The sequence below is a fragment of the Osmerus mordax genome, chromosome 4 (assembly GCF_038355195.1).
Source record: "Osmerus mordax isolate fOsmMor3 chromosome 4, fOsmMor3.pri, whole genome shotgun sequence".
NCBI classification, from domain to species: Eukaryota; Metazoa; Chordata; class Actinopteri; order Osmeriformes; family Osmeridae; genus Osmerus; species Osmerus mordax.
This window is the reverse complement of record NC_090053.1, coordinates 8,893,012-8,920,509: the sequence shown is the minus strand read 5'-3', so window position 1 is coordinate 8,920,509 and position 27,498 is coordinate 8,893,012. Positions and strand designations below refer to the sequence as shown.

At 41.9% G+C, this 27,498-nt stretch overlaps 1 protein-coding gene across 1 annotated transcript in view; it reads left to right on the top strand.

Annotated features, from left to right (window-relative positions):
• The window catches only part of tafa5a (TAFA chemokine like family member 5a), a 60,658-nt gene that overhangs the window by 29,691 nt on the left and 3,469 nt on the right, over positions 1-27,498 (top strand). Inside the window, exons 2-3 of the mRNA XM_067235257.1 lie at positions 9,486-9,635; positions 24,822-24,949. Of these exons, the coding sequence (XP_067091358.1) occupies positions 9,486-9,635; positions 24,822-24,949 (278 nt within the window). The remainder of the gene's footprint in view (positions 1-9,485; positions 9,636-24,821; positions 24,950-27,498) is intronic.

Here is a 27,498-nt window from a genome sequence, read left to right as displayed (position 1 = left end):
GAGGTAATGAGCAAGAAGCAGCAATGGATCAGTCCATAGAGAACCCACTTTCATTCTTCCCAGTTACCATGGGATACCCATTAGAGATCTTCTTCTTTGGTTCCCTCCACATAATCTAAATGCTGATAGAACGCCAACTACCGCAAATAACTACCTTTCTCTTAGGCTTTGACTAGTGCCATAACAGGTCTTTTCTTTTTCAGTCCCAGTATCCGATACGACAGACTTTAAAAACAGAAAAGCTCCCTTTGTGAAGTTTAGACACACCAAGAGGTTAAAGGGAAATTGGTGTGTATCGCTGGGTTCCCCTAAAGGTGATTACCGTATGGGAGATTTCTATTCAGTTGCTGTTGAAGAATGGATTTTCGTGTAATGCCATGTTGTTATTTCACCTGCTTTGTCAATGGCGGTGGACTCAGGAGGGGGAAAGTGCCTTAAGTACAAGAGCTGTAGAAGGTACAGTCAGTCCTTCTTGAGTTTTGTGGTTAGACTGGAGAGTGATCCAGGCTTTAGTGTTGAAGTGAAAAAACTAACAAAAACCCGGAAAAGAATTGATTTCGATAGTGTGGATCTGTCTTCTGTTGTTTACAATGGCAAGTTGCCACACAGAAGAAACAAGGTTATGGTTTCAGGAAACAAGGTTATACTAAGGCACAGATTGTCTGTGGCCTCTGTTCTAACTGCCTGGTCAATGTGAATCTGCAGTGTGAATGTCACAGGTGTCATTGCTTTGCTCGTCAATATCCCTTCCGAACTTTTCTTCTCCGGGGTTCGATCTTGCGTCCTCTGACTCCCGCTCGTATCTGACCCCGTCTCAGATACACTGCTTTAGCTAGCGCGCTGAAGACCTGCCGATTCACGCATGTCTTCTATGGTTTACTGAGCACGTACAGAGTACAGAGTAAACGCTGCTGGTATTTGATAAGTTGTTGACAGGCAAGCTTTGGGTTGGTTGACTTCAACCCCTTCTTGATAAATAGTCACTGTGTATTTTGATTCATTGCATTTTTTGTCATTTTAACCTTTAACCAGGCACACTCAAACTGTAGGGATGGGGGGGGGAATCTTACGAGGAACAGTTGGACATTTTTCTGTCCTTGTCACACAGGCTTGTATTTATTCATAGAAAGACGCCTTTTTACCGCTGAAGTATCTGCTCTTGCTGCTATCTCAGCAAGAGCAGGCCACGCTGTAAGAGGAGGATGACAGGAAGGCGTGGAGGGGGCTGGGGAGTGGGGATTGCAGATGATAACCCTTATCAGACTAGCTTTCATTGGCCGTGTAAGCAGCGAGAGCACGAGCAATGAGATATATTAGCTTCCTTGTAGCCCTGGGGCTGCAGGATATCATAATACAGAGAGGGACCAGCACTGATTGGAGTGGTCTACGGTCATATCTTAATATGGGTTGTCAAACGCAATTACGAGCTTGGTTAAGGTTGAGGCAAGACGGACAGGCTTACTGTAGATTCTGATGGAATGACTTTGTCTGAGAGGAATTTATATCAGTGTCCCTTTCTCTCCCAGGGAAATAAAATAGTTTGGGCTGCTTTGGATACGTCTTTTGAAATTAAATTAAAATGTTTTTTGTAGGAAGGGGTTTTAACGTGATGTTTTTGCTTTTTGAATATTTGACACAGTAAGTTTTGGATTGAGGGAAGCTACACTTTTAGGGTGCCGTCCCAGAAATACAGTGTCCTGTGCACAGGTGTGTTTAGATTACTGGACCCCTCTGTTGATGGGCCATGTTTAACTGTTCTCCAGACAACATAATTGATCTGATATGAAATGTGCAAACCGGCATCCAATGTGTATCTGGAACAGACACACACATGATGTGTTGACTTGGCTGTACTTTGGTAGTAGTAACAAGTAATATAATTTGAGACTACCATCCAGATGGCCTTTTTACAGTCAAGTCTGTGATCTGCCCACCAAAGCCCTGTAGATTTCAATATTTCCTTACTGAGAAAGAAAATGCACATCCACCGAACATCATGAATCAGTGCTCTTGATTTTGTCACAATCTGTTGTTAAGCAATGAATGTTCACATTGGTCCTGAATCTTCCATCTTCCATTTGTATTATATAGTGTTCAGTGTACTGCACATGGTGCTTTTGCTGTACATTATGTCCTTGTGGTCAGCTCCTACAAGCAGACATTATGAATTAATAGCTGAGCTTTTCAATGTAGTGTTTGTATTATGCTGCAATGTTCAGGATTCCACCTAGGCTCAAGACATATTAGAGGGTGAACGTTATTAATCTATAAAAAACGCTGTTTACTTTCAAACATCGAACAGAATGCACTGTGTGTGTTTGCGTGTGTAGGAGTGTGTCCCTGTCAGTATGCATGCCTGCCCATATAATCCTACAGTCCCACTGACTGAAATGGGCAAAACAGGGAAATGTTGTTTCCCTGTACCGTGCACATTTGTGCAGCATGCTCCTGTGGGAGGTGTATCACTATCAGTGCAGGCTTTTGGCTGAGGTTAGGGGAAGAGGACGTCTGCCAAAATCATCTGGCACGAGGACAGATAACCAACAGACTCTCACCACAGGTCTACACTGCTCTCTCAGGGGTCACCACGGCAACTTCCTCCCTGAAGCCGTCCCCTTGCAATCACCACCGCCAGCGAGGACAGCAGTTTTATACGCTTTAGAGAACTACATTGACATTTATTAAGTGTTCTGTATATCACGGTAGTTCCCCACTTGTTTTTTTATGAATGCGGTTTTACTGTATGTCAGATTGTGTAGGCCATTCTTTATCTTCCTCAAATTTTATATAATCCTGTCTTCTTCCAGTTCTTTGCCTGAAACCTAAGCTAACTTTAGCTCACAAAGCTTTATATGGGTTCCAGATTTTCACATGACAATTGACCGTAGACAAAACAAAAACTGCCACTTATACGTCACAGTGGAATATGCTCGCCCAGACTCCATTTTACTGTACATGGTGGAGATTTTGCAGCTCTTCTGGAAGGCAAGACTATCCTCCGACAGTTAAGAGGCCTTTTCATGCTGACACTTCTCCGCTGAGCTTTTGAAATTCTTGTCATTGTCAGGGGCAAAAGCCTCTTTGGATGACACAGTTGTCAGTTTGAAGTCCAGAAACATGACATGCTAACTGAAGTCTAGGACATTACCACATGTCACTGGCGAGTTCATTGTCATTTGTGTCTTGGCGAACTTCACTGACGACACATTGTTTGTGTATTCAATGTCATCGCCATTGTCCATCACGACTTTGGGGTACTTAGCACAGTCTCTGTGTTATCACAAAAAGACGTCCATGTGGATTAGTGTCTGTTTGATAAGCTATGTTGCTGAGGATTATTTTCTCTCTCAAAACAATAAGGTCCTTCAGATGTAATTCATTCCACTGAAGAAAAAAAAAAAAGGCCAATCGCTAAGAGTCAGCAACTGACAGTTTCTTTTTTAAGTTTTCAAGTAGAGAACTGTGTTGTATCTTACCTAAAGCTACTATATTAGCTAGAAATAGAGTACACAACATATTATTGCTTTGCTTATCATAATATTTTCACTTTTCACAAGAGTTTCCTGAAAGCCAATACTGTACATGTACAGCAGAATATCAAGTTTACATCTTTCTATGTCAAGAGGGGAGGTAAATCTACTAGTAAGCTATTCCAAAAACTTTATAGTACGGTAAACATGGATATCTTTTGCTTTCAAAAATGCAGCCAGGTTTCTTATAAAGCTTATATATATATATATATATATATATATATATATATATATATTTATAGTTTATTTTTATTTTTGTAAGGGTCTGTAATAATCTAATTTGACAAGCACTCAGAAATCCTCTCACTACTTTGGTACTGTGGTGATATTTATTCCAACCCAGAGTTATTTTGATAACCGGTACCAGTGCACCTAGAATAGAAACCTTCATGTGGCTTGAAGCGCAGAACCTGATGATAATGAGGGGGTTGGAGTAAGGTAGGAGGAGACCGAATAGTGACAGAAGGCTAAAGGAAGATGGAAGTCAGGGTTTAGAGACTAGGTGAAAATAAAAATATATAAAAAGATGTTGTGAGGAGGGGAAAACATAGAAGTCAATGATGAAGACATTAACTGAGTTAAGGATGACATAAATATGAGGACAGAGAGACAGAGCGAGAAAGAGAGGAGGGAGGGGGTGGAGAGAGAGAGGATGTGTTTTTACCATACAGCTGAGCCAAGACACGCTGGGCTGAATGGAGAGATGAATGAATGAGGGGCGAGAGGAGAGAGATTAAAGCTCAGGGAGTTGGGAAGTCTGCATTCAGTTACTGCAGTGACCGAAGATACCCTCTCGCATGCTGATGAAGTTCCATGAATGGGACTATGCTTTCTTCCCTCTCCGATATCTAGCAGGCCTCTACAATTATGGCCTATACGCACTCAGAACGAGTAGGTTCTTGCTTTGTTTAAGGAGAAGGGTTACCCTGGGTTCAAGGGGGAGGGGGTTGTACTGGTAAATTAAGCCCCATTTTATGGTCACTGCAATGTAAGGCCTTCTAGCCTTTCATTTTAGTTGGATCTGATGCTTGACTGTTGACCAACTCAACTTATCATTGTCTTAATATTGACTTTCGCAGATTCTATGACTTTTATACCATGTCATAAAAACTTTTGCCTGAATCTGACAGCGTTTTTCCTTTTGCAGCTTTAGCCTCACCAACAAAATGGCGGGGTCAGGCTTTAATCTGATATCAGAAACAACAGAGACGCCATCTCAGGTTTCTCAAGAGCTACATAAACAAGTACACAGCTATTTGGGATCGTTAAGTATTCTGCTTTTGAGCTGACACATAAATGCATAATTTTCCCCATTCAATATGTGCAGTAGCCCAAATAAGTTAGGATAACTGTCATAAGAAACCAAAATTAAATACATGAAATGAGCTGCTGCAGTATTAGAAATTATGATCAGGCATGTCCTGCTGTTTTCAGGATCGCGTACTGTAGTTATGGATACTGAGATACTGTATATACAGTAAAAACTGTAAAGAGACTGTTACCAGTTGCTTCTCTCTGAAGGGAAGGAGAAAGGAGAATTCCATAAAATGGAATGCTACTGTGCCGTCGTAAAACATTGTGAATATCTTTTGATATCATATTTCTTTTGGAAAACCCGAATATGATAACAAGATAAGTTCATGTAGTTTGAAAAAAAACAAAACAACATTGGTTAAAATTAGAAACAGTTTAATGTAACTAGAACCTGAAGAAATAAAGTGAATGCGTGTTCCATTGCCGGCATTCATAAAAAAAGTCTTAATAAGACAGTAGATGCAGGTGTTCAAAGATGCATTGACCGAACACATTGGCAAGGCCATTAAGACTGCAGGACAAAAAACAAGAACAAAAAACTTTTGAGGCTTACATGATAAGAAGTGAGTGAGACGAGAGCGAGAGAATCAAATCACCTCTTGAAAATCTTCCAATAATCACTGAAGCGCTTGAGCAAGTCAGCTGCCTGAAATAGATTGGATTGAAAGTACTTTCAGTTTTATGATGAGAACGGTTGCAACAAGGGGTCGTCTGGAGAATGTTCTAGACTTTCTTTGGTAGTTCTGGCTGAGATGTAATATTTCTTCACCGTTGTAAAATATTGGCTGAAGTATAACGCATCATAAACAGCTCAGATTCGGGAAGAGGCAAACTAAGATTGGTATTCTGGATGAGCACCAATGAACACCAACAGGAAGTTTTATCTGTTGGGATTTAGGATTTATTGCTGTATTACTTTGTTTATGACATTATGCAGCACTGTGGGTATAGGTGCAGGAAACAGACTAACTCCCAATAGCCCGGGCTTATCATTGAACCTGTGAAAATTAGACAAAATATGCCCGAATAATACAAACAAACAAAAAACTTAGGAGACTTCTTAGTTCTTACCAACATGCATGTGAAGTGAAGTAGCTGTATGATAAGAACTGAACAACAATTGAAGAGACTTCACAAAAGCCAGACGAGGCTCATCAGAAGCGTCATTTCTTAAGCCCTGGAATTAGAAATTGCACACCACAAAACCTTTAAGGTTCTTGTAAAGAGATGAGGCAGACATGGTTATTCACTCTGCAGAATACAGCGTTGGAACCTTTTCTCTTTGCATGTGCTTAGGGTGCTATTATCGTATATCTGTTAATTGTGAACTTAATTAAAGTATGTTCTAATCAATGCAGGCTGAACATAAACTATAGGCAACTACTAATAATGATTTCGTCAGCTGTTCATTAATAGTTAACATTTTTCAGCTTTCAGAAATGAAAGCTAAAAACTTGTCTTTCTTACCAATTTGTAACTAACTTAACTCTTGAGTTAGAACCTCGAAATTGGGTCCAGTTATCACGTACCCCAATAGGTCATGCTCATTGGTCAAAATGTGCATTTCTGCAAAAATCCAACTGCTTTCTAAGCAGAGGGAATCCTCTCAGATGCAAGCCTCCTGCGAAACTAATAGATAGAGAGGCTGCTTTGAAACACATTGTTATTTCGTTGCCGAGGGCTCTATTTCGGCAGGCAAAAATAGGAGCCCACGCACCATAACATTTCCACAGACAGGTTACAGCATTTCTGTAGGCTACTGTACTTTTCGGTTTAGGTCTGGGAATCAATCCAAATGAGTGTGAAATTTAAGCAGAGCAGGGAAAGCACATAAACGGAGAAGAAACACTCAACAGAGATGTCAATAATCATATTGATTACTTTAGCACAGTAGCGACCTCTAATCCGTCTCTATCTCAAGCTTTGATGGAACGTTTATTTCGCCCCAACTAAAGCCGTCTCCACATACGTCTCAATCTACTCATCATTAATGTGACATCTCAATTTTACGGTGGCATAATATACATTTATGGTTAGACTCTGGGCTTTTCTGCTAACCCCATATATTACCTATCTGCTACCCCCATATATTACATATAGTACGGGTATACCCGTAGAGCAGCAGAAAGATATGAGGGATGCAAACGTTTACATATGATCGGTCATCTGATTGGCATTAACGCTGTATAACTCAAGACAACTAAGCCTTGTCCATTAATTGTATTTGGCGGGATATATATGTAGGATATAGTTATCCCTTACTTATCAGTGTGGGAAATAGTTGAAATGTGTGACAAATACAAGGTGTTGCGTGAGAAATGACTGGAATGTGTGATACTTCAGAGCCCTGGTCACCAGGGTTTCTTGCTCTTCTGTGTGGACCAACGTCAAAGAACGGAAGTTGCTAACGTGCAAACGGTCATGCCTTAGGCATGAATGATGGAGATATGGTCTACTGTTCCTTTCAGGTAGCGAATAACGTAGGCTACGTGTGGATCGCATATCGTGCTGCATGTCTAACATTGCGTAGCAGGGTTGAAATGGATTGTGTAACCTCCTGTCTTTCCCGTGGAGTGCCCTGAGGCATGTAGCCAACGTAGCGCTAACAAACATAGTGGCACATTGGTCTATTGTCAGTCTATTATAATAGCAGTGAAATGTGACAGAGATTCCTTCAAATGTCATTACCTTAAGTTATTATATTTTCAAATGTAATGACATCACAGTGACAGTTTTGTATGGGATAATGGCTTTAGAATAGTCAAGTGTTAAATTTCAGGCTACTTATCAGCTGCTTCTGTTTAACACAAAGTAATTAGCCAACAGCCTTGTTGTAAGGGAGTTGTACCAAACACATCCTTACATTGTAACAAGTTTCGACTGAGCTGCAAACATTAGAATCCTGAACTCAGAAACGCAAGAGTGGCTGGAAGCCAAACCAATTAAAGTCCTTGTTATTAATTTCAAGAATATGAGATATGTGTCTGTGCATGCAAGTGCGTGTAACCTCCAAAGCAAGGCCAGGAGAGAGATGGTGTTTAGAAGGAGTCGGATGAAAAGTATGTGTAGGATGGAGAAACCTGTTCCACATTCTGTTCCTGCTGCGAGAGATTGCCCATCATATATCTACAGTATGTGAACACAGTCGATATCTCAAAAGATTTGCATTGGAATGTAAGTGGTTTTCTGGAAATTTTATGAGCTTATTGTGTGTGTGTGTTAGGGAGAGTGAGAGAGAGAGAGAGAGAGAGAGAGAGAGAGATAGAGAGTAAGAGAGAGAGAGAGAGTTTGTGTGTAGGTCTTTCATAGGGTCTTTCTGGGGGACTGAACAAATAGCTTATACGACAATATCAGGATCAAAACAAGTAGTGTTTCCATATTTGAAGCAGAAACTGGGAAAATGGCAAATGTGCTGTGTTCGTCACCAGAGCTCCTCTGCTGCACAGTAGCAGGGCCTTTAACATGTTGTATGCAGATTAATTAAAACCCCTAAGGCCGCATCAAAGACTTGAGTCTCCCTTCGGATTTATAGGGGATAAGTCAGTAGGTATTATTTTAATGAGGAGTCTAAGGCTCTCACACACACACACACACACACACACACAAACAAACACACACATTTCGTGAGACCTGTTTTCCAAACATAGCACCAGAAACCATGCACCATAAATGCACCAGCACTCACAGAGAAAGCAGATCCACATATATTTCTTTGCAGTCCCTTTGTGAATTCCTAGCATCTTAAAAATGGAAGTACAAGAGTGGCACCAGGGAGAAGACTTGTTGTGTCTCGTGATCCCTGGTCACACTGGGCGGGCACCCTGTGACTAGGGACATGAACACTACTTTATAATCACTGTCCTGACAGAGCACCATTACTTCAGATGTATCCCCGTAGTAAACTTAATTAACTCTCCCAGAACCTCTGCACTGTGACTTGGGGCCAGATTAAATCACTCTGTGTGTGTGTGTGTGTGTGTGAGACAGATATATATAAAGAGAGAGAGAGAGAGAGAGAGAGAGAGAGAGAGAGAGAGAGAGAGAGAGAGAGAGGAAGAGGAAAATAGATAAATAAAAGAAAAGGGATGGAATGAGAGTCAAAGAGAGGGATAAAAAGAGAGAAAAATTGTAATAGAGAGGAATGGAAAGAGAATGTGAGAGAGCAAGGGAGAAAGAGAGATGGAGAGAGAGAGTGTGTGTGTGTCACAGATTAAAAACCCTGGCCATGATAGAATACTTCCTCCCTGTGGAGAAGGCCCAGGGCTACTTCACTCACACAGGTTAATCTACAATCAGGTGATGGGTCAAAAGGTTTTGAGGATTTAGATACATCTACAGACTGTCCAGGCCCCAGATGCAACAGTGTTCAATCCCAAGCAGTGCCAAAGAAAAATAAGACAAGTTGCACTGTTGTACACACCGTTACAGTTATGCACTGTAGGTTTCACCAGGGTTTATTTAAAACAAAAAACGTGAAATAATCTGACCTAGATCCGTTGATCATCATCTGCGCAATGTCTAAACGAGCGCCATTTCCCCTCTCTAGTTCCAACTCAGCCAAGTGGCACATCAGCTTCCTTTGCCATCTCCGCCTCGTTATCTCGGTCTGACATCACTGCTCCTTCCTCTTTCCGCCTGTAGGTCAGCTGGCTGCAGGAACGTGCGAGATCGTCACTCTGGACCGCGACAGCAGTCAGCCACGGAGGACCATCGCGCGACAGACGGCGAGGTGTGCCTGCAAGAAAGGCCAGATTGCCGGAACCACGAGAGCCAGACCAGCCTGCGTGGACGGTAAGTGCCAAGATAGCCCACCTCCCCTCTCTGATTTTGGTGGCTGCAAAGGTGTACTAACTGAGAGAGAGAGGCAGATAGAGAGCTTGAGGAAAGGATGGCGGAGAGAGACTCCTAAGCTCTTCCCTCTTTCTCTTCGGGGACACCCGTCTCTGCATCCTCCTGAGCCTGTTCTGATCTCATCCCGATTACTCCCGGTTAGCTCCGTTATGTTGATTAAAGGGATCTCGCGTGGGAACCGAATGTTATGTTGTGTTTCATCACCTGCTCTCTGGGGACCTGCAGAGACCTCTGAGAGCCTGCAACAGTCAACAGAGAATTGTGTCATTCTCCCGTTGGGGGGGGGGGGGGGGGGGGCATGTGTATTGGGTTTGTGTGATTGTCATGTGTTGAGGTAGTGTGTTTGGACACTTTTAATCTCGGCTTCTTCAGCGTGCAACCATCACAAAGGCTCCAGTGATAAAAGCAGAAGTGAATCAAAAGTTTCCAACCTCAGTATGGTTCGGTTTTGTCTGGGAGGAGGAAGTGCTCCATCTTTGCTCCTCTCTGATGTTTTCCCATTCCTGGCACAAAAGACGCTATTTTAGACCGTCAGAACTTTGCTTCGGCATTGTGTTGGATGTTGTTGATTGCCATGACCTGTCTGTCAGAGCTCAGAGGTTCCCAACTTTCAGTCAGACACTACTTTCGTTACATTTGCTACCCTGAGACGCAATAACATGACAGGATGGCTTGTAGGTATCGTAACTTGCAGAATGATGCTGTTCCTACATATTGGTGACCTTTACTCACCTAGCGTGTGTCGCATCTTGAAGGCTTGGTATTTATGTCAGGTCATATCTTCGCTAGTATACTCTCCTTCTTTTGTCATTCAGTCCATAAATAAAACACAGCCAGCCTCTGAGCAGTGTTGTAGTGTATCTGGGTGGAATGACAGGTTCAATTTCAATCATTTTGGAATACTCTTCTTCTCGAACTCTTCTAAGGATTCATCTTAAGGTGTTCCTGGTGTTATTGCTGCATTCTTTACCTAACTCAGCTTCCCTTGTCCTCTACGCCGATGTCTTATCTTCCTAGGAGGTCACAAGTGTAGCAGGATAATCCATAGATCCTAAATCCATATATCTATCACAAATAAATCTCCTTGCATTAGCCAAACTGCAACCACAACCAGAAATCAGTCAAACTTTGTGTGTCATCGTCTTTGTCTTGTCGGAGTTTAGATAATGTCCACAAAGACACAATCAAAGTGGGGATTGCGTTTGTGCCTTTGTGGAAATGTTTCTGTGTAAAGACTGCACCTGTGACTTTGATCTCTTTGCAAGACCCTCAAGGCCCGTATTAATCACACAAGGAGCAGCTGTCTTTTGCCATCTCGCATTTTCCTCAAAGAGACAACGGATGGACGGGAAAATAAATCTCACAGCTCCTACATTGTGGAAGAGACTTACACGTAATCAATGAGGAAATTCAGTTAGCAAACATTGTTGTGTCAGATGTTGCTTGATTACAGGCAACTCGTGTCTAGTTTAGGCACCTGGAATGTATGTCTTTCCCTGATGTGACTACTTCAATTAGAGAATATTTAGAAATGAAGAAGAAAAAAACATGTTTTCTTTTTTTTTTGTGAGACCTGTAAGTTCACCACCTGCTAGATCACTGTATTATGAGACAGAACACAGTTTTTTCATAAAACTCTTACTGGAGGACACGAGATTACCATGCTGTGACATTGCTGATGACTCATTCCAAGTGATTGCAGATGTCTCTCAGAGGGCAGAGTGGTTTATGCTAAGCTGTAATTTCTACGGTTTTATATCTATCCTCATGGCTGTTTTTATTCCCCAAGAGACCAATATCACTGACAGGACAATATCATTTTTCAGTATACTTGAATAGAATTTTCCAGCCAGTTGTAGAATGTCCCTTATGGAGGTATAGAGGACCATTAACCTGTCTGAAAGCAAAGTCTAAGGATATTCAGACTGGAATCATCTGAAGCCCTTAACAGTAAACCATAAACACTGTTTTTGTTCACTGCCTGCTGTTATACAATATCATTGACAAATACTGTCCTTGGTGTCGTTTATTTAATGGAGTGTGCAGCCAACTGCCATGTTGTATGTTCTAGTGATGCCAGATAAAAAGGGAGAGAGGGAATCAAAGCGGATGCGATGGGGTTTAGAAATAGCTGTTGCCTGGGATTTGGGGCTACGTCTCTTGGGTACATGTACATACCTGGGTTCGGATGTAGACTCTTCCAGAAGCCAGGGCTGCGGTATTAAACTCTCTCCTTGAAGTTGACATAGCAATTAAGTCAGGATATGTCTGCCATGGCAACAGTCAAGTTTTAAATTCTGATCTAACCTTGTCTCCCTGTATCCCTTGATCATCTGCAGAATTGTTTTTTATATTTTCCTGTTCTAAGAATGAATGAACTTTACTGACACAAGGTCAACATTGTAAATTGTAACTTGAAAATAATACAATGTCAGTATCCCCAAAATGACAAAAGTAAATTAAGATTGTGAACGAAAACCTAATGAATAACATATACAAATGTGTGAAATAACTTCCTTAAAATGTACGTACAGAACAACAAAAACACAAAAACCAAACCTGGCTCCTACATATACAAAGAGTAATAAATTAAACCCATTTTCTTGGGTGGAAATATAAAGTTATCAACCAAATGCTATGAACCATATGCCTTGCCCATGACAATATTCATCCGCATTAGTTGGTATTATGACAAACGGATAGTCTTTGCTCAATCATCAGTCAACTTTTCATTCATACTGTAGATCGGCCAGACTATCTAAACTTTTCTAAAACTTATAATCTAGATGAGGAGGTTCGGATAAGGAGTAACAAGATTAGGAAAGACTGGAGAAGATGAATACCTGGAGCCTCGAGTAACTGGTGATACTGGGCAGAGTTATTTTGGAGAAAGAATCAATCATCCACCTGACAAGCAGAAATGGAACCTCCCTAGAAGAGGTAGTAGACTGCTGGGGAGCTGAATGGAGACCCTGCAGCTGAACAATTCTTTCTGAAGAAGCATCACTGGTCATTGCAGGGCCTGCAGTAGATGAGTTCCAAATCCAGGAGGTGGTTTTCTCCATCGAGCTGCCTTGCTAGACGAGAAAACGGTCTGTTCTTCCTCGAACCCAGCTTTAGCTATCACAAGTGCTAAATTTCAAAACACCAAAAGTTATTCACTTGATAGGAATTGGAGCGGGGGAATACATATAGAAATATATGTATTCATTTTGGGATACCACCATCTGTCATAATATCTTAGTATGCTTTGAATTAGCAGGTACTGGGGTACAGTAGTAACTGTTGAAGGAATTTTCTTTTTGAGGTGGTCAAACAAACAAACAAAATCCAATGACACAGGTTCCCCAACTCAGGGATATGCTTTGATCCTCTTATATATCCTTGTATTGTCAAATTGTCCTTTTCAATTCAGCTTATAAGGTACATCTATAGATCATGCCCATGGGTTCACACCCATTATGGTACAGTAGAAACGCAGCAGCATCTATGGGATTCTAGCTTTACCACTTGCTTTTGAAATGGTTTCAAGAATGTACTCAGTCGTAATTTCCCATCTCCATCTCTTCATTCTTCTGGATGCCTCAGGGGAGACACTTTCACACTTGCGCCTCTTTTCCGGTGGAATCCACCACATTGATGAATGATGTGATTACGAAATGGTTTCCTCTTTTAAGGAACCATGTTCTTCAAATGCAGGATGTGTCCTGTGGATTTGTGCACTGCGTCAATTAATCAGAAAACACAGTGATGAAGCATTTGCAGGTGTTCAGATTCTCTTTGTATCGTTGAGATGCAAGATGATTCACATGTTCTGTAACAAATAGACCTGTGTAGTTAATGATGTATACCCCCGGAGAGGGGTTCTACTGCGTTAAAGAGTTGTCACTAAAATATTTTTCTTGTTTGGCATGCCCCCATTCTAGAATAAACATGGTTTTAGCACTGTACCAGTCAGTTTTATTCATCTTTTAATCTCTTCACCAGTGATTACAGATGAATAGCTCATGCCGTCAACATCTGTTAGCAAGCATTTCTTCTGTACTTTTTTTAATAGAAAATATTCCCATCAAATGAATTCCCTCGACTGCAATGCATATTTGCTCAAATATGCATAAATGCACAAATGCACAAAGCTGATATATATATTTGGCATATTTGGCTTGCAGACAAACATGTTGCGCTGTTAAGAAATGCAGTCATTTAATGCATTTGTTTTTGATAGTGCAATCAATTCAAAGGTACATTTAAAATCACACTGGGTCTAGAAGGTGAGTGCCTGCAAGACAACAGTATGGCGAGGCAAGCCAATCTCCCAGTTTCTACAGCATCTTTGAAAATTGCTGTTCGAAATGTAATAATGAAGGAATCACAGATACAGAGTATGATATGGTTCTAGTACTGCAAGCAATCACAGTAGCGCATATAAGAGCTATCACTGTTGGAAAATAGATTGAGATGATAGCAGTAGCAATCAGTAACTGATAAAGGCATTACAAGTGTGAGTATGCCAGTGCATCGGAATGCACTGCATCACTCCCACATGCATGCACACAGAAACACACACACACACACAGGAGTATTGCTGTCATTTGTCATAGTGACATGTTTTTTCAGGTCATTTAGCAATCTTTGGCGATAATCTTCAGAAGTGCTTTGAAACGTACGAGGGAGACGAGTGAGTTGTAATGACTCGTTGGAACACCCAGATGAGAGCCAGGGATATGGCCAGACAAGAAGAAGGATTTGATAAGCTTATCCTTTTGTTTAACAAGAGACTGTAGGCCTTGCTCCTTTCACACCATAATTATTAGATTGTACAAAAGACTCCCCCACCACACACATACACACACACACACTCTTTCTCTTATATTCTGAAAATTTTAAGAAAGAATTTGGAAGAGTGTGGAAATGGAATCCTGTACATGACTGTCATGTACAGGATTCTGTCAAGCTCACAGCAATGGTGCCCTTACTGCATCACCTCATTACTATCCAAAATACAGTGAGGAATTAGGTGAAGAGGGACAGACAGGCCGTTGTCCTTGAAAATACTGCAGATAACAGCAGTAAAACATGATGTGTAGCCTTGGTCCACTTAGTGCAGGAGGACATTCATCATTATCCCACACGATACCCATTGTGCGTCTGAGCCGTGTGAAGAAGCAATGGCAAAAAGAAGTGCACATCCTTCCACTTTGTCACTCCGGGCAATTTTCATAAGAGGCTGTTCATGGGATATATTTGGTTGTGTGTGTGTGTGTATAGGTATGAGGGAAGAGAGGGACCAAGGGAGAGAGAGAGAGAGAGAGAGAGAGAGAGAGAGAGAGAGAGAGAGAGAAAATGTGTTTCATTACTGTGGCAACAACAAGCCCATACGGCTAAAAGGAACAAGTGAAGAATGGCAAAAAGGCAAATGATTATTGATGACAACTTGGTGCAGCACTCGGATGAGTGATGTGTGAGTTAATATGTAGTGGGGAGGCACAGAGGATTGTTCCCCCCTGTGCCATGGATTCCCAGTGAGGGTTCTCAAAGAGAGTCGCTTCATCAACAAGAAACTCATGAGCTAAGAGCTGGGAACAGCCGCCAAAATGCTTCCTCCCCACACCATTATCATTACACTGATGAGCGGCTCTTCTTAGCATGAGTAATCGCCCCGACGGAGGAAACAACAAATATTCAATCAATCATCCCAAATTTCAAATTTTCTCACATTAATAGTTTTTTATCTATTGTAACAAGGATTGTTCATGTTGATTAATGTGAAGTCTTCGTAATTCTTCGGCAGAACAACAATGGGTCAGTTAATGATGGTTGAAAGTTGAGCTGCTCAACTACTTATCTAGATTTGTTGGCAGAGTGATGTGAACAACTTTCAATGATCCTCCTTCAGAGGAACCCGGTTGTCCTGAACTCAGGGAAACTCCACCTAGTTTAAACCTCGGAGACCGGTGAAGTCACAAGATATAAAAAATAAAAGTTGCCCGTCTGAAATAGAGATATTTGTTTGTGCACGCTTGCAGCCGGCGAAGCTTTCAAATTGCTTTAAATTTGTCTTGGGAACAGGGAACCAGAAGAATAATACACCTGCCAGACAAAGTCAGCTTCAGGCTGTGACAGTTTGTGCCATCCATTGTTACCCAAATGCCAATGGGGCCTAGTGGCGAGACTTTCCCCACCTCAGTGTAATAAAAGAGAGCACTGAGAAGGATGGTTGTTTTGGCATTCAGAGCAATCAACCTTCAGGTGAGTTGGACCCCCTTCCCTCAGTTGTCTCCACTACAGTGGAAATTGATTGGCTCATTTTGTTTGGTAGAAGAAGGGAGTATTCCCCAAACCTGCTCCCTCCAATGACAAATGGACTATTGATTTGATGTTTACCATGGGCTGAAATGGTATATGAATTAGGAAATGATTACATTTGTTATCTGAAGTCTGTGAGAGTTTCACAACAGCCCCCTGAAGGGGGGAGGGGTGCAAATAGTAATGCTACTTTTTACACCTGAAACTTATGATCCCTCGATGTTGCATCCGGCAAGATGGACCCTGAGCCAAAGAGCCTAGCCCCCCATCTCCCCCCAAAAAAGTCCATGACACACATGGAAAGTGTAGTTAACTTCTAAGAGATATGAAACATAACAAAAGGCTTTTTTGAGAACCATTCAATCCTGCTGGATATATGGTAGGGAACTGAGAGTGTGTTTGAGAAGCTAGTGAGGAAACTCAGGTTTCACTCAGGTTTCTGCAGCTGGTGTACTACCTTCTAGTCTCCAAAGACTATGATGACTCTTAAAAGTCTCTGTGGTCAGTAACGTTTGAAAATGACTGAGAAGGCTGTATAATCTCTGGTCAGTCATTTTTTCATGTGACCCAGCCATGTACCACAGATTATACGTGTGTACCACATCTGTCTCCAGAAGCACCAGGGCCATCTCCTTGAGATGTTCGGTAGCTTTGAGTCCAACGTTTTTTTCAACTGTTCAGATCCGCAGTTAATATACAGCTTCCCAATAACACAAGTTTATATTCAATCTCAGGCAAAGCGGATCTCAAGATGTCCTTTGAGTATTCTGAGACTGTTGCTAGCAGCTAACGTTGTTTAGAATCGATTGAGCAAGGCCCCCAGATTGAGACAGCACAGTGTTTAGGGGAGGGACAGAGTTCAGCGTCAAGCAGACTTGACTCCATTTAGCTTCTTCAAAGCCAGCAGTGTTACTGCTGTAACCTTTGGTATTGATTGGAACTGATTTGTTTAAAATGTCAAGTACAACACCCGGGCAGTAAGCACCCACATATGTTAGTATTCCCCGAGCTGTGAACTCCACAGTGAAACTGATGGTTAGCCACATTTGCTGATTCTCATGCATTTCAACTGTCATTGTTATACTTATTTAAATGTTTGTATTGTATTTTTTTTTTTTACTGCAAATGAATGGAAAACTTGTCAAAGTCAAAGGCCATCCCAGGGGGCTGAACAATAATGCAAAATGTGCTCATTTTGACTCTCGGAGACACTCCCAGTGGGCAATAACAATCCCACAAAGTATATTCAGAGACTGAAACATGCCCTGCAAACACCGGTGCAAGGTTGTGCGGCGCTTAGCCAAAGTATTTATCAAAATATATAAATAATTTCTCCACAGCAACGCAAGGCCCACTCTCATTTATCGTCTCAATAAATCCTGTCAGCAGGTCTTGGCTGCGGTCATCAGTCAGTAGCCCGTCTTAACTGGGTCAAGACCATCAAGGCTCAGGAGACTGCCTTTACCTCTCTCTGTCAGTGAAAGTGTTAGAACCGGGGGTTGAACCAGGGGTAGAACCGAAGGGTAGAACCCAGCTGGGATGAGGCCACTCAGTCAAGCAGGCTCATTTTATAGGGACCTGCTGAATACGCAATGATGAAGACTGGCAGTGTTTTGTAATACAGTTCATTTTAAGCTGATGCCAACCTGCTGTAATATTGATTGCATGGTAAGCGTTGCTGTTTCTTTATACAATACAATGTAACCAGTCCAAAAAGGTCCATAATGTAACCCATAATCCATATTTTTTGCATCATAAAGAAAGGTTCTGTGCGGTTTGTGTAAAAATAAAAACTGCCTGCTCAGGAAGGAATGTATAGTGTGGGCCTCTGAGTCACCATTCCAGTAGGGATTTACATGTTCCGGGCATGGCACCGTAGCCTCTGGGGGTCAGTTAGGTATTCTTAGATTGTGGGTTAGCTCCACAGCCTTAGTATTGGCTGAACAGCTGTTTAGTGAACATGCTTGCATTGAGAATTAAAACGGTTCTCCCCTACATTTGAGATATTTTATTGGAGACTGTTTATCCCTCGAGGTTACAGTTAATGGTGTATGCACTTTTTGTGGAGTCAGATATTATTGTATTATAGCGTTGATTCCTGCCATCATATCAAACCGTCCTCCAGTCGGGGAAGAGTGTCCTCAGTCTTACATATTACTTGAATGTTTTTATTGGGTTTCCATCTTGAATGATTTCCTTGGGTTTCCATCTACAGCTATTCTGAAACACCCGTTCATTGGATTTATTAGTTTATGTTTAATTATGTTTCATTTATTTATTTAGAAATATTGTGTAATCCTAATTAGTTAGGCCTTTGTTTTTCACCTGTGATTGTATGAATGGTTGATAGAGGTTGCCAGGTGCTTCTGATTGCAGTTGTATCCCATGAAAAGATCTAACCAATGAATGATTGGTTGGGGCTTACAAAACTTCCTGTGCCCAACTAACAAGAGAAGGGCCTCCTAGATGTGTTCACATTGCTGTTTAGAGAAACACCTCAGCCAGACGGCACACCAGGAATCCCATTGAGAGGAGTGCATCTCGAATCAATAATGCGTGTCTATAAGCAGCGATATGCCGTGAAAGCTGGCGCTTTCAAATGTCGCTGGGTGGCTTCTGATAACACCCAATTCGAAGCACCGGCAAAAAGACACGCGGCTGAATTAATGAAAGTGTTATCAGGGGAAGCGTGTGGCGTCCGCACTTAGGGAAGGTGTCCTGGGATGATGGAGGATAGAGACGTAGCATCAGACGTTCCCGGGGAATTAGATTAAGGGGAGATGCCTCTCCACAAGAGACCACAAAGAAAAATGTCCCGTCCACTGTCGGATTCAATACACCATCCGCCAGGAAGTAACAAGACAAAACAGGCCCTATGCATTGGACCTGTGATTACATCGCGGGAGGAAGACAGTTGGTGGCTGTGGTCCCTGCTTCCCTATCCCACCAGCCATTTTGTTCTTTGACATGTTTCATTATACCTTTGTCTTTTATAATACGCTCCTCATGCAACCTCTGGAAAAATGTGGAGGCCATGCGGCGACGGCACAAAGGAGTCTTTTGTGTATGTTCCACTGAAATGCATATATATATATATATATATTTCCAATTGGCTCATTATGAAGGGAAATAGATACAAAGGCTGGCTTTATTGCACTCCCCTGCTGAAAGCTTCAGGTACTCTGGGTTCTAGAGACTCCCTGTGCCGGTTCTCTCCCCCGATTCTTGATGCGTCTCTCTCCTGCTTGTTTGCGGGCTATTGGCTGGCAGGTCCAGGTTCAGGCGGAGTACAGGCCTTTGATGTATCGATTTGGAGAAAACGTGTCACCAGGAACAGCTGCTTTCCTCTCGCGCAGTCTGCGTCGCAGACGAGTGACAGCCTTTCGAAGCCGCCGAGATAGCGGCCGCCTCATTAGAGGTGGGAGTCGCCAAGCCGTCGACTTTGTAGCCATGACAGTTAATAGGAGGGCTTGAAGTTATTCTGTTTTTGTTTCCCTAAAGCCCATTCTCATTTATTTGTTCTCGCTAAGACTCCAAAGAGTACAGCAGACGGCTTAAAAGACAGCGTAGGAATTTCAAATACTTGTCAAAGTGAGTGGATACACCATTAGCCTGGTCATTAAGTTTGATGTCTCACACGGTTGTGAAGTAGCTTGATTCTAACTATACTGTTGAGTCATTTGAGTTGCGTAAAGTCGCTGTTGAGTCGTGGTCTAAAACATTGACTTCTTGGAGTTTAGTAGTACTCCTAAGGCTGTAGCATGATTGCCAACTGTATTTTTGTACTGGGAGGCTGGGGAGAGAGATGACATGCATCATGGGTAGGAACGACAACAGTGAGCCCCCGTAGTCAAACATTCAGCATTGAAGGGAGACAGCAACACCTCACTTGGTGGCCATTCATCGCGATTAGACCCACCAGACGAGTGGAATAATCAAATTAAAAACATGTCCGCTTACAACTAATTAGGTAGAAGGGCTTTCTCCACCCTGATCATGTGTCGCATCATGCTGAATGGGTCTTTTCGTTTTCCACAAAAAGCTAAGGGGGAAAGCTAAATGGCTCGCACCAGTGGGTAGATGAAGAGAGCATTGAAGAGAACATTGTTAATTGGGCGAGTGACGGGGCACGGAGGCAGAAAAGCACGGATCCACGTCTACAGTGGCACTTTCCAGGCTCCGTCCCTCAGCAATTTGTTTATTGCGTCAACAAGCTTTCGCATTTCGACCCATCATTTGAAAGCATCCGAAAGGACTGTTGACATGATATCCGTGCAAGAGACAGACCATCAGAGAGATTCTTTACACGTCAACAATACATGCTACGCGACCATTTTCTTTTAATGATATGCAATATTGAACAGTCAAGTAATGGCAAACAATTTGACGGGGCACTTTGACCTTATCCAATTGGCACTTAAACAACATCCTTTTCATCAATGTTGCCACATGTGAGCCATAACGTCCACGCCACACAGGGAAAATACTCGGAAGTATTTAAAGAAAGAGAGCACAAGCTCATCAGTTTCCACTGGCGGTCTAAGTTTTGATCCATGTCACTTAAGTGGGAGTCAGGCCAGGGCTGTTTTAAATATGACCTCAATGACCCGGGGTGACGAGAGGCTTCCTGAGCAACCCAAGCCGTGGTGTGAAATGCAGAAGCAGTGAATTAGCTTAAAAGGCTCTTTGAGTTGTCATTACTGCGAAGAGCTTAGCGCTGAATGCTAATGGTTTAGACTGAGAAGCCTGAGGCAGTGAATATGTTGCCTGTGTCATCCAGTGCTGCAGTTCCTCCTACACCAAAGATTCTACACACTGAGATGAAAGTAACCTATAGTATGTTAGTGTGCTATAAACACAGCAATATTTGTTTTCAGTGTTGGTCTAGAATAGATGAAAGTTATTATTGCCAGTCCTATTGCCTATTATCTGTAGCACATGTATTCTGAGAAAAAAACACCCAGGGGTTCCTGCATGTCATTTATCTGTCAAACTATGTAATCTATGTTTTTAATGTACATTTATAATTTATAATGTACATTTGCAGCTTACTGGATATACTACACTGTCGTAGTAGGGCCTGAACTGGATTATGGTGTGTGCCGGGTGGGTTTGTGTGTGCACGATGCTTTGCGTGTGAGAATGTGTGTGTTTCTGTGTGTGTGTCTTGTGTATTCCCAGGCCTGTCCTTTCATAGATTAGCAGTGTGAAGACCGTCTATTGCCAGACCCCATGGCTTCACAGTGCGTTAAGAGAAATTTATCACCCGGGCTGGCCAGCTGTTGACACCAACGTGATATGCTATTTCGCAGACATACTGCCCCACCAGCGGATGTAATGATGTTATTTCTGTCTTATCTCCGCAAGATGAACTCTTCGCATGGCGCGCGCGCACACGCATACACACAAACATACCTACGCACACACACACACACACACACACACAGAGTAAACACAAACACACACACAGTGCACACCCACACAAACTTAGAGCTGTCACAAACACACGCACGCACTCGCATCTGGAGGTATGCTCGATGCAGGTCACTCCTGCTCCAGCCCTGTTCTGTTTTATCATTATTATTTCATAACATTGATTTTAGTGGATCCCCAACTGCCCTGCTCCATCTGTTTTCATCTGCAGCCGTCACAGCCAATGGCATTATAATGAAATAGAAAACAATAGCGTGGCATGAGGATTACAACGTTATCTCAAGGTTGTGTGTGTGTGTGTGTGTGTGTGTGTGAGAGAGAGAGAGAGAGAGAGAGAGACAGAGAGAGAGAGAGAGAGAGAGAGAGAGAGAGAGAGAGAGAGAGAGAGAGAGAGAGAGAGAGAGAGAGAGAGAGAGAGAGAGAGAGAGAGAGGTACTGGGTATGTATTTAACAATGATGGAAACCCCCCATACCCCCATCTGTCCCCCTTACTTCCTATCTGATAGTAAAGGGAGAGGATTTAATTAAGGACTATTTCTGAGGAGGAGAATGGTGTCCTGGTACACTGCACTGTTCAATAGAGAATTGGATTGATAATTGAGGCTAACAGGCTATCACAATCAAATTGCCAGTTTCCCAAATGCCAAGGGAGAACATATTGCCTTATTACACTGTCCCATAAAGAGTTTCATGTTCTTTATCTTCAACGGGTCTTGCTCTTTATCAAAAGCAGGTCTACCTCTCACATAATGTCATTTATGCATACATTCCTTTGCATACAAGTTACAGTTAATTTTTTTTAACGTTATAAATGGTTGCTTGTCACTCCTTGTGACAGAACCAGATTTGTTGGACAAGTATGTGAACACACACAAGGCATTTGTTATCCACACGTTTCAAATGGGATATTGATTATTGTCAGAGTGGAAACAATACAGTTTCTAGTAAAGTCTGTTCCACTGGTAATGGTTTTCCTGTAAGAGACAACTTCTAGAAATGATGAAAATACTGTATTTGGTATTTCTTCCTACTGTAGGTAAGGGAGGGCAAGAAACAAATGTACACGTTTCAAAATCCTCGTCCTGTTTCTCCTTTCTGTTTCACTCAGATTGTTTCCTGAGTTTTCTATAACATTATTCAAACCATTATGTTTCTGTGTTTGCTGTTGGACCAACAATGCAATGATGTTTTTCCATTGTGGTCCCTCTGTTAAAGGTTTTTTTTTATCTCTTTGTTGCAGCGTGAAACTGTAGCAACTTAATTGAGTTTGTACAATTGATGTGAAGGTAATTGAGTGTTCTTCCTTGACATCACATTCTCAATGGACACAATAACATTGCCCTTGGCTTTCAGAATGTGCAGCGGTGAGCTTCTTCCTATTTCTCCATCCCTCGATGCTGTGAACGTACGTGCTTACCTTGCATAGATATTTCTGTGTTTGTTATTAGCTATTTTCCTCCTCAATTAGAATTTCCCTCTGGACCTAAATGTGCAACTCCAACTCCTCCCCAACTCTCCCTCTCTTTTTTCTCTCTCTCTTTCTCTCCCCCTCCCTCCTCTTTCTGTCTGTCCCTTTATTTCTCTCTTTTCATATTCTCTCCTCTTTTCTCTCTTTTTGCTCTCACCCTCCATCTTTCTCACCTCCCCCATATTCCACCCACCCCCCAGACTCACATACACAACACTCTCTACTTCTCTCTCATTCCCTCTCCTTCTGTCTCTCTAAGGGCCAATTGGGGTGCCACCATATGCAAATTCAAGTGTGTGAATGCCCTATTTCTTTATAAATAGACGTGTGTGTATGATTAAGTGTATAAACAGGTCTACTTCAAGGGGAGAGAGCTCTTTGCTGCACCAAAACGTTCAGTCTCATAACACAGATTGCGTTATTAGTCTCTGAGAGTCTTTGTGACATTTTTTGTTGCTTTTGTTAACTGTTGCCCTTGCCATGTATTGTTTGCAACCCCTTGGCTTGCTAGTTAATAAGTATGGGCTTAAGGGGCCTGTTGATAAGGACAGAATAAACACTTTTTACCAAGTGGTATTGTGGTGGGAGACTGCAGTCTCCAGTGTTGGGTGGGCGACACACTCACAAGCAAGCACACATGCACATGCAGCCTTTCACTCTGAACACACCGGGGCACTCCCAAATCATACAAGCGCACACACAAACATACCTTTCACTTCATTTCATCAAAGGGTAAGATTTGATAAGGTCAGGAGTCTTGCCTATCTCTGTCTCTCTGTCTCTCTGTCTCTCTGTCTCTCTCTCTCTCTCTCTCTCTCTCTCTCTCTCTCACACACACACACACACACACACACACAGTCGTCTGTGCGTAACCATGGGTTGATTCCCTCCAGTGGGCTCAGCATTATAAAAAGCTCTGAGCTCATATGGCGGAATATACAGCAGGCTTCGAACGATTCCTAAGCGCTAAAGTGTTGACTGCTGCTTGTCAACCTCAATGATCACAGCCTCTCATGCACAACATGGCTGTCCACGATCTATGCCCTTTTTCAGCTGCTAATCCTGTCAAAACTATCTCGCGATATCTCGTCACCGATGTGATGTTTTTGGGCTGGTCATTGGTGTGAATATTCAGTAGTACACAAAGTTGTCATAATTTGGCATCAGTTTCGGCACTCCTTCTTATGTAGGCTAATTCATAGTGAAGCTCTGACGTCTTTTACAACGTATTTATTTACAGTAGCGTTTGTTTGAATGATTTATGACTCTAGATTGACTTCATGTTGGTTTTAGGATGCATGAAGACTTTAAAGTTGTTTACTTGACAGTACTGAATATCATTTTAGACGTTGCTCCATAGGCAGTTTTTGCCTATGGAGCAACGTTTTGTTTATGACACTAAGGGTCTCTCAGTCCACACCTTCTGTTTTGTGCAGTTCTCCTTTCAGGACTATGTGCTGTTGTCCAGGTGCATAACCTTGGTATGAAAATAAGTCGAGGACTTTGCAAGAAGCTAACCTTCTGAATGGTTGCATGGCAACAATAAGCTTGGTTACCCAGGAACATCAGGAACATCTTCCCAGTATTGATACCACATTTTATACTGCTAACAGTCGTACACTGGATTTTTGGGAAATCACAGTCTTAAGAGTAGTTTGAAGCTTCTCCCAGTATACCCGCAGCTAAGATTGATGTAAAGCACAATACATCCAGTGTTACTTCAAGGGGTAGTAGCCTATAACCCTATCCAATATTTTGTACTTTTATATATTACAATTTTGTTTCATCTTTTCAAGATTTTTGTTCTTACTACAAAGTTGTACTGTACTGTAGGTTCCTTTGGAAGGAACGTTGAAATAATACAACCTAACCTTTCCCTTCCCTTCTCCTATCCTCTTTCTCTCTCTCTCTCTCTCTAGCTCGCATCGTGAGGAGTAGACAGTGGTGTGAGATGATGCCTTGTTTGGAAGACGAGGGCTGTGACCTGTTGGTGAACCAGTCTGGTTGGACCTGCACACAGCCCGGGGGGCGAGTCAAGACCACCACGGTAAGCCAGAGCAGACCGTGTCAGGCCAGGCAGTCAGTCATCTGTCATGAAACTGTGAAAAAGCTGTGAAGCATCAGTCATCTTAATCCAGTTTCTTCTTTTAGTTTAACGCTCCATTTAAAAATCCCCCCCCCTTCCCCTTATTCTTTTGCCTGCATGTCTGGCGTTTCAACTGAGTAAAACGGTTCACGTGCCCACACGATGTGGTCGTTGTAGTCCCTGCTTTGCATAATTGTATAATTATAGACTTCCCGGGTACATCGCAGCATTCCTTTGTTGAGGTCTCTTGAGGCAGTAGGGAAATCAGAGCTTATGTGTCTTGATGAAATAATTGTCAACCATAAACACTTAAAGCCAGTCACTGTCGAGCAGTGCGTTCGATGAATATCATCTTAAACACTGATTAAAGCTTGTCTTTTCAATAGACCATCTCATAGTGGTAATTTGCATCAAGATCACTGACAGTCGTTGCTTGCTAACAAAAAAGTTGTTTTTATACCATACAGAGTTGTCCACATAGGACATATTTAGGTTACCCTCAAGGATAGTTTTTGATAACTTTTTGATCAGAGTTTTTCTTTGAAGTGGATCCTCAAAAGGCACTGATTAAATACAAAGACATTTGTCAACAAATCTACCTTCCTACCTAAAACTACCTTCAGTTACAAACATCCCAAAATGAACACAGCTCCAGTGACCAATAGAAGTGCAAGCATTGTCGATCTTTCATGATTCAATAACGTCTTGGTTAACAAGAGTAGAAAATAGCTCCAAGTCTATCTGCGTTCGGCATTACTAAGCATCCAGGTCCTTTGAGAAATCAACACCAAGACTCTGCACGAATGTACCTATTCTCAATTCCTATATTATTTCCACGCAGCCAACAATTCAACAGTTTCCTTTTCTGGAGTGTAGACGAGGCTGACGGGTATAGTCAAGCATACCGCAGTCCTCAGTGCTACGGTTCGCAGGGGCCGAGACAGGAAGCTTGGTGGGCTGTCAGTCAAGCCTCTGAATAATGAAACCTGCCAACCTAGGAATCACTTTGAACGTCCAGCTATTTTCTTATGCATATAGAAATACCCCTCAGCTGAAGCGCCCCCTCCCTGCAGCAGTCGCTTCAAATAGGGACTTGTTTTGAAGACGGACAGCAGGCCAGGGAGCTGCTAACCTTATACATTCTTAGTCAAAGAGCCTACCTGGCAGCTTGTGAAACCCCTTTGCTGCACATCCTCCATTTTGTGGTGCACTGTTTTAAGTTGTAGACATCTGGCACTGAAGCACTACTGAAGCTAAATCTTGAAAGGTAGACTCTGCAGTGTGACAAAACTCCTCTGCAGGATATTCATTGATGTGCTCATGTACACTAATGACACAGCGGCCAGTAAGTACAAGACAATTCTAATGTAAATACTATGTAACCATAAAACAATAAACAGCAGGTCAAAGTGGTTTTTGAAAATGTAACAACATGCATATTTTTCTTTAGAGAAGGCTTTAGGAGGGATAAATGTTTAGTGACACCAAAACTGTGTACGGAGCCCAAAACATAAGCCCTGCTCTGGCTGACTACACAGAAACTCAAAACCTCATAGGTTGATATTGGAATACATTTGACTGCATAATTCAGGTCCCTTTGCCCTTAAGTACAAAGAACACATTGTTGTGTAAGGATTGTGCAAGACACTGTAACGTCGTGGGAAACATTATTATTCAAAGGTGTTGCCACCCCACAGAGGTGTGATGAGCTCACATTTAATAACTTTATTATCTTGTTTGAAAAAACAAGTCTAGTGTACTTTCAATTATAGGTTCATCTTTGATATGAATAAATGAAACTAAACTAAACATCATGGCCGTTCTGACCGTATTTATTCATATTATTACTTAACCACAATTCTGTAGCTCATTAAAACGAGTGTCTTAATGTACAGTTGAACTAATTTGTAGAAGAGACAGGCACAGTAGTATAGCAATGACATTTCTATTATGGTACTGTACATGCTTCTGGCACAGAATGAAGAGGATCATTGATTTCTCATAAGTGAAAATTGTAGAAGTTACAGAAATAAAATGCTTTAAAAAAAAATATTACAATAAAGCAAACTAATAGAGATCTTGCTTTGTAAGTAGTGTACAACCTATGAAAGCCAAATATGAGAAGTAGTACTACATCTGTCATAAAAGTTTTACTCTACTTTTATTAGAGCCATAAAAATCCATGTAACAACTGCAGTATATTTTAAAGGCACTCTGACAATGCATAAAGTGCATTTAAGCAGATACTATGTCAATCAAAATATTCTTGATACTCTAAGCTTCACTGAAGCTCAGTGAGTAATGTGTTTTCACATTTCCAAACATTCACTATAGTGAGCTTTACAAGCTCCCATGCACAAACCACAAATTCCATGAATATTTCCTGTATTTCCATGTTTTTCTTGACCTGAGATTTAATGAACATGAGCCTCCTTTCCTTGCAAACACAGATTTGTTGCGTCTCTGTACACCCACTCCTCCCTCTCTCCAGGCTCTCCTCCATCCTATTG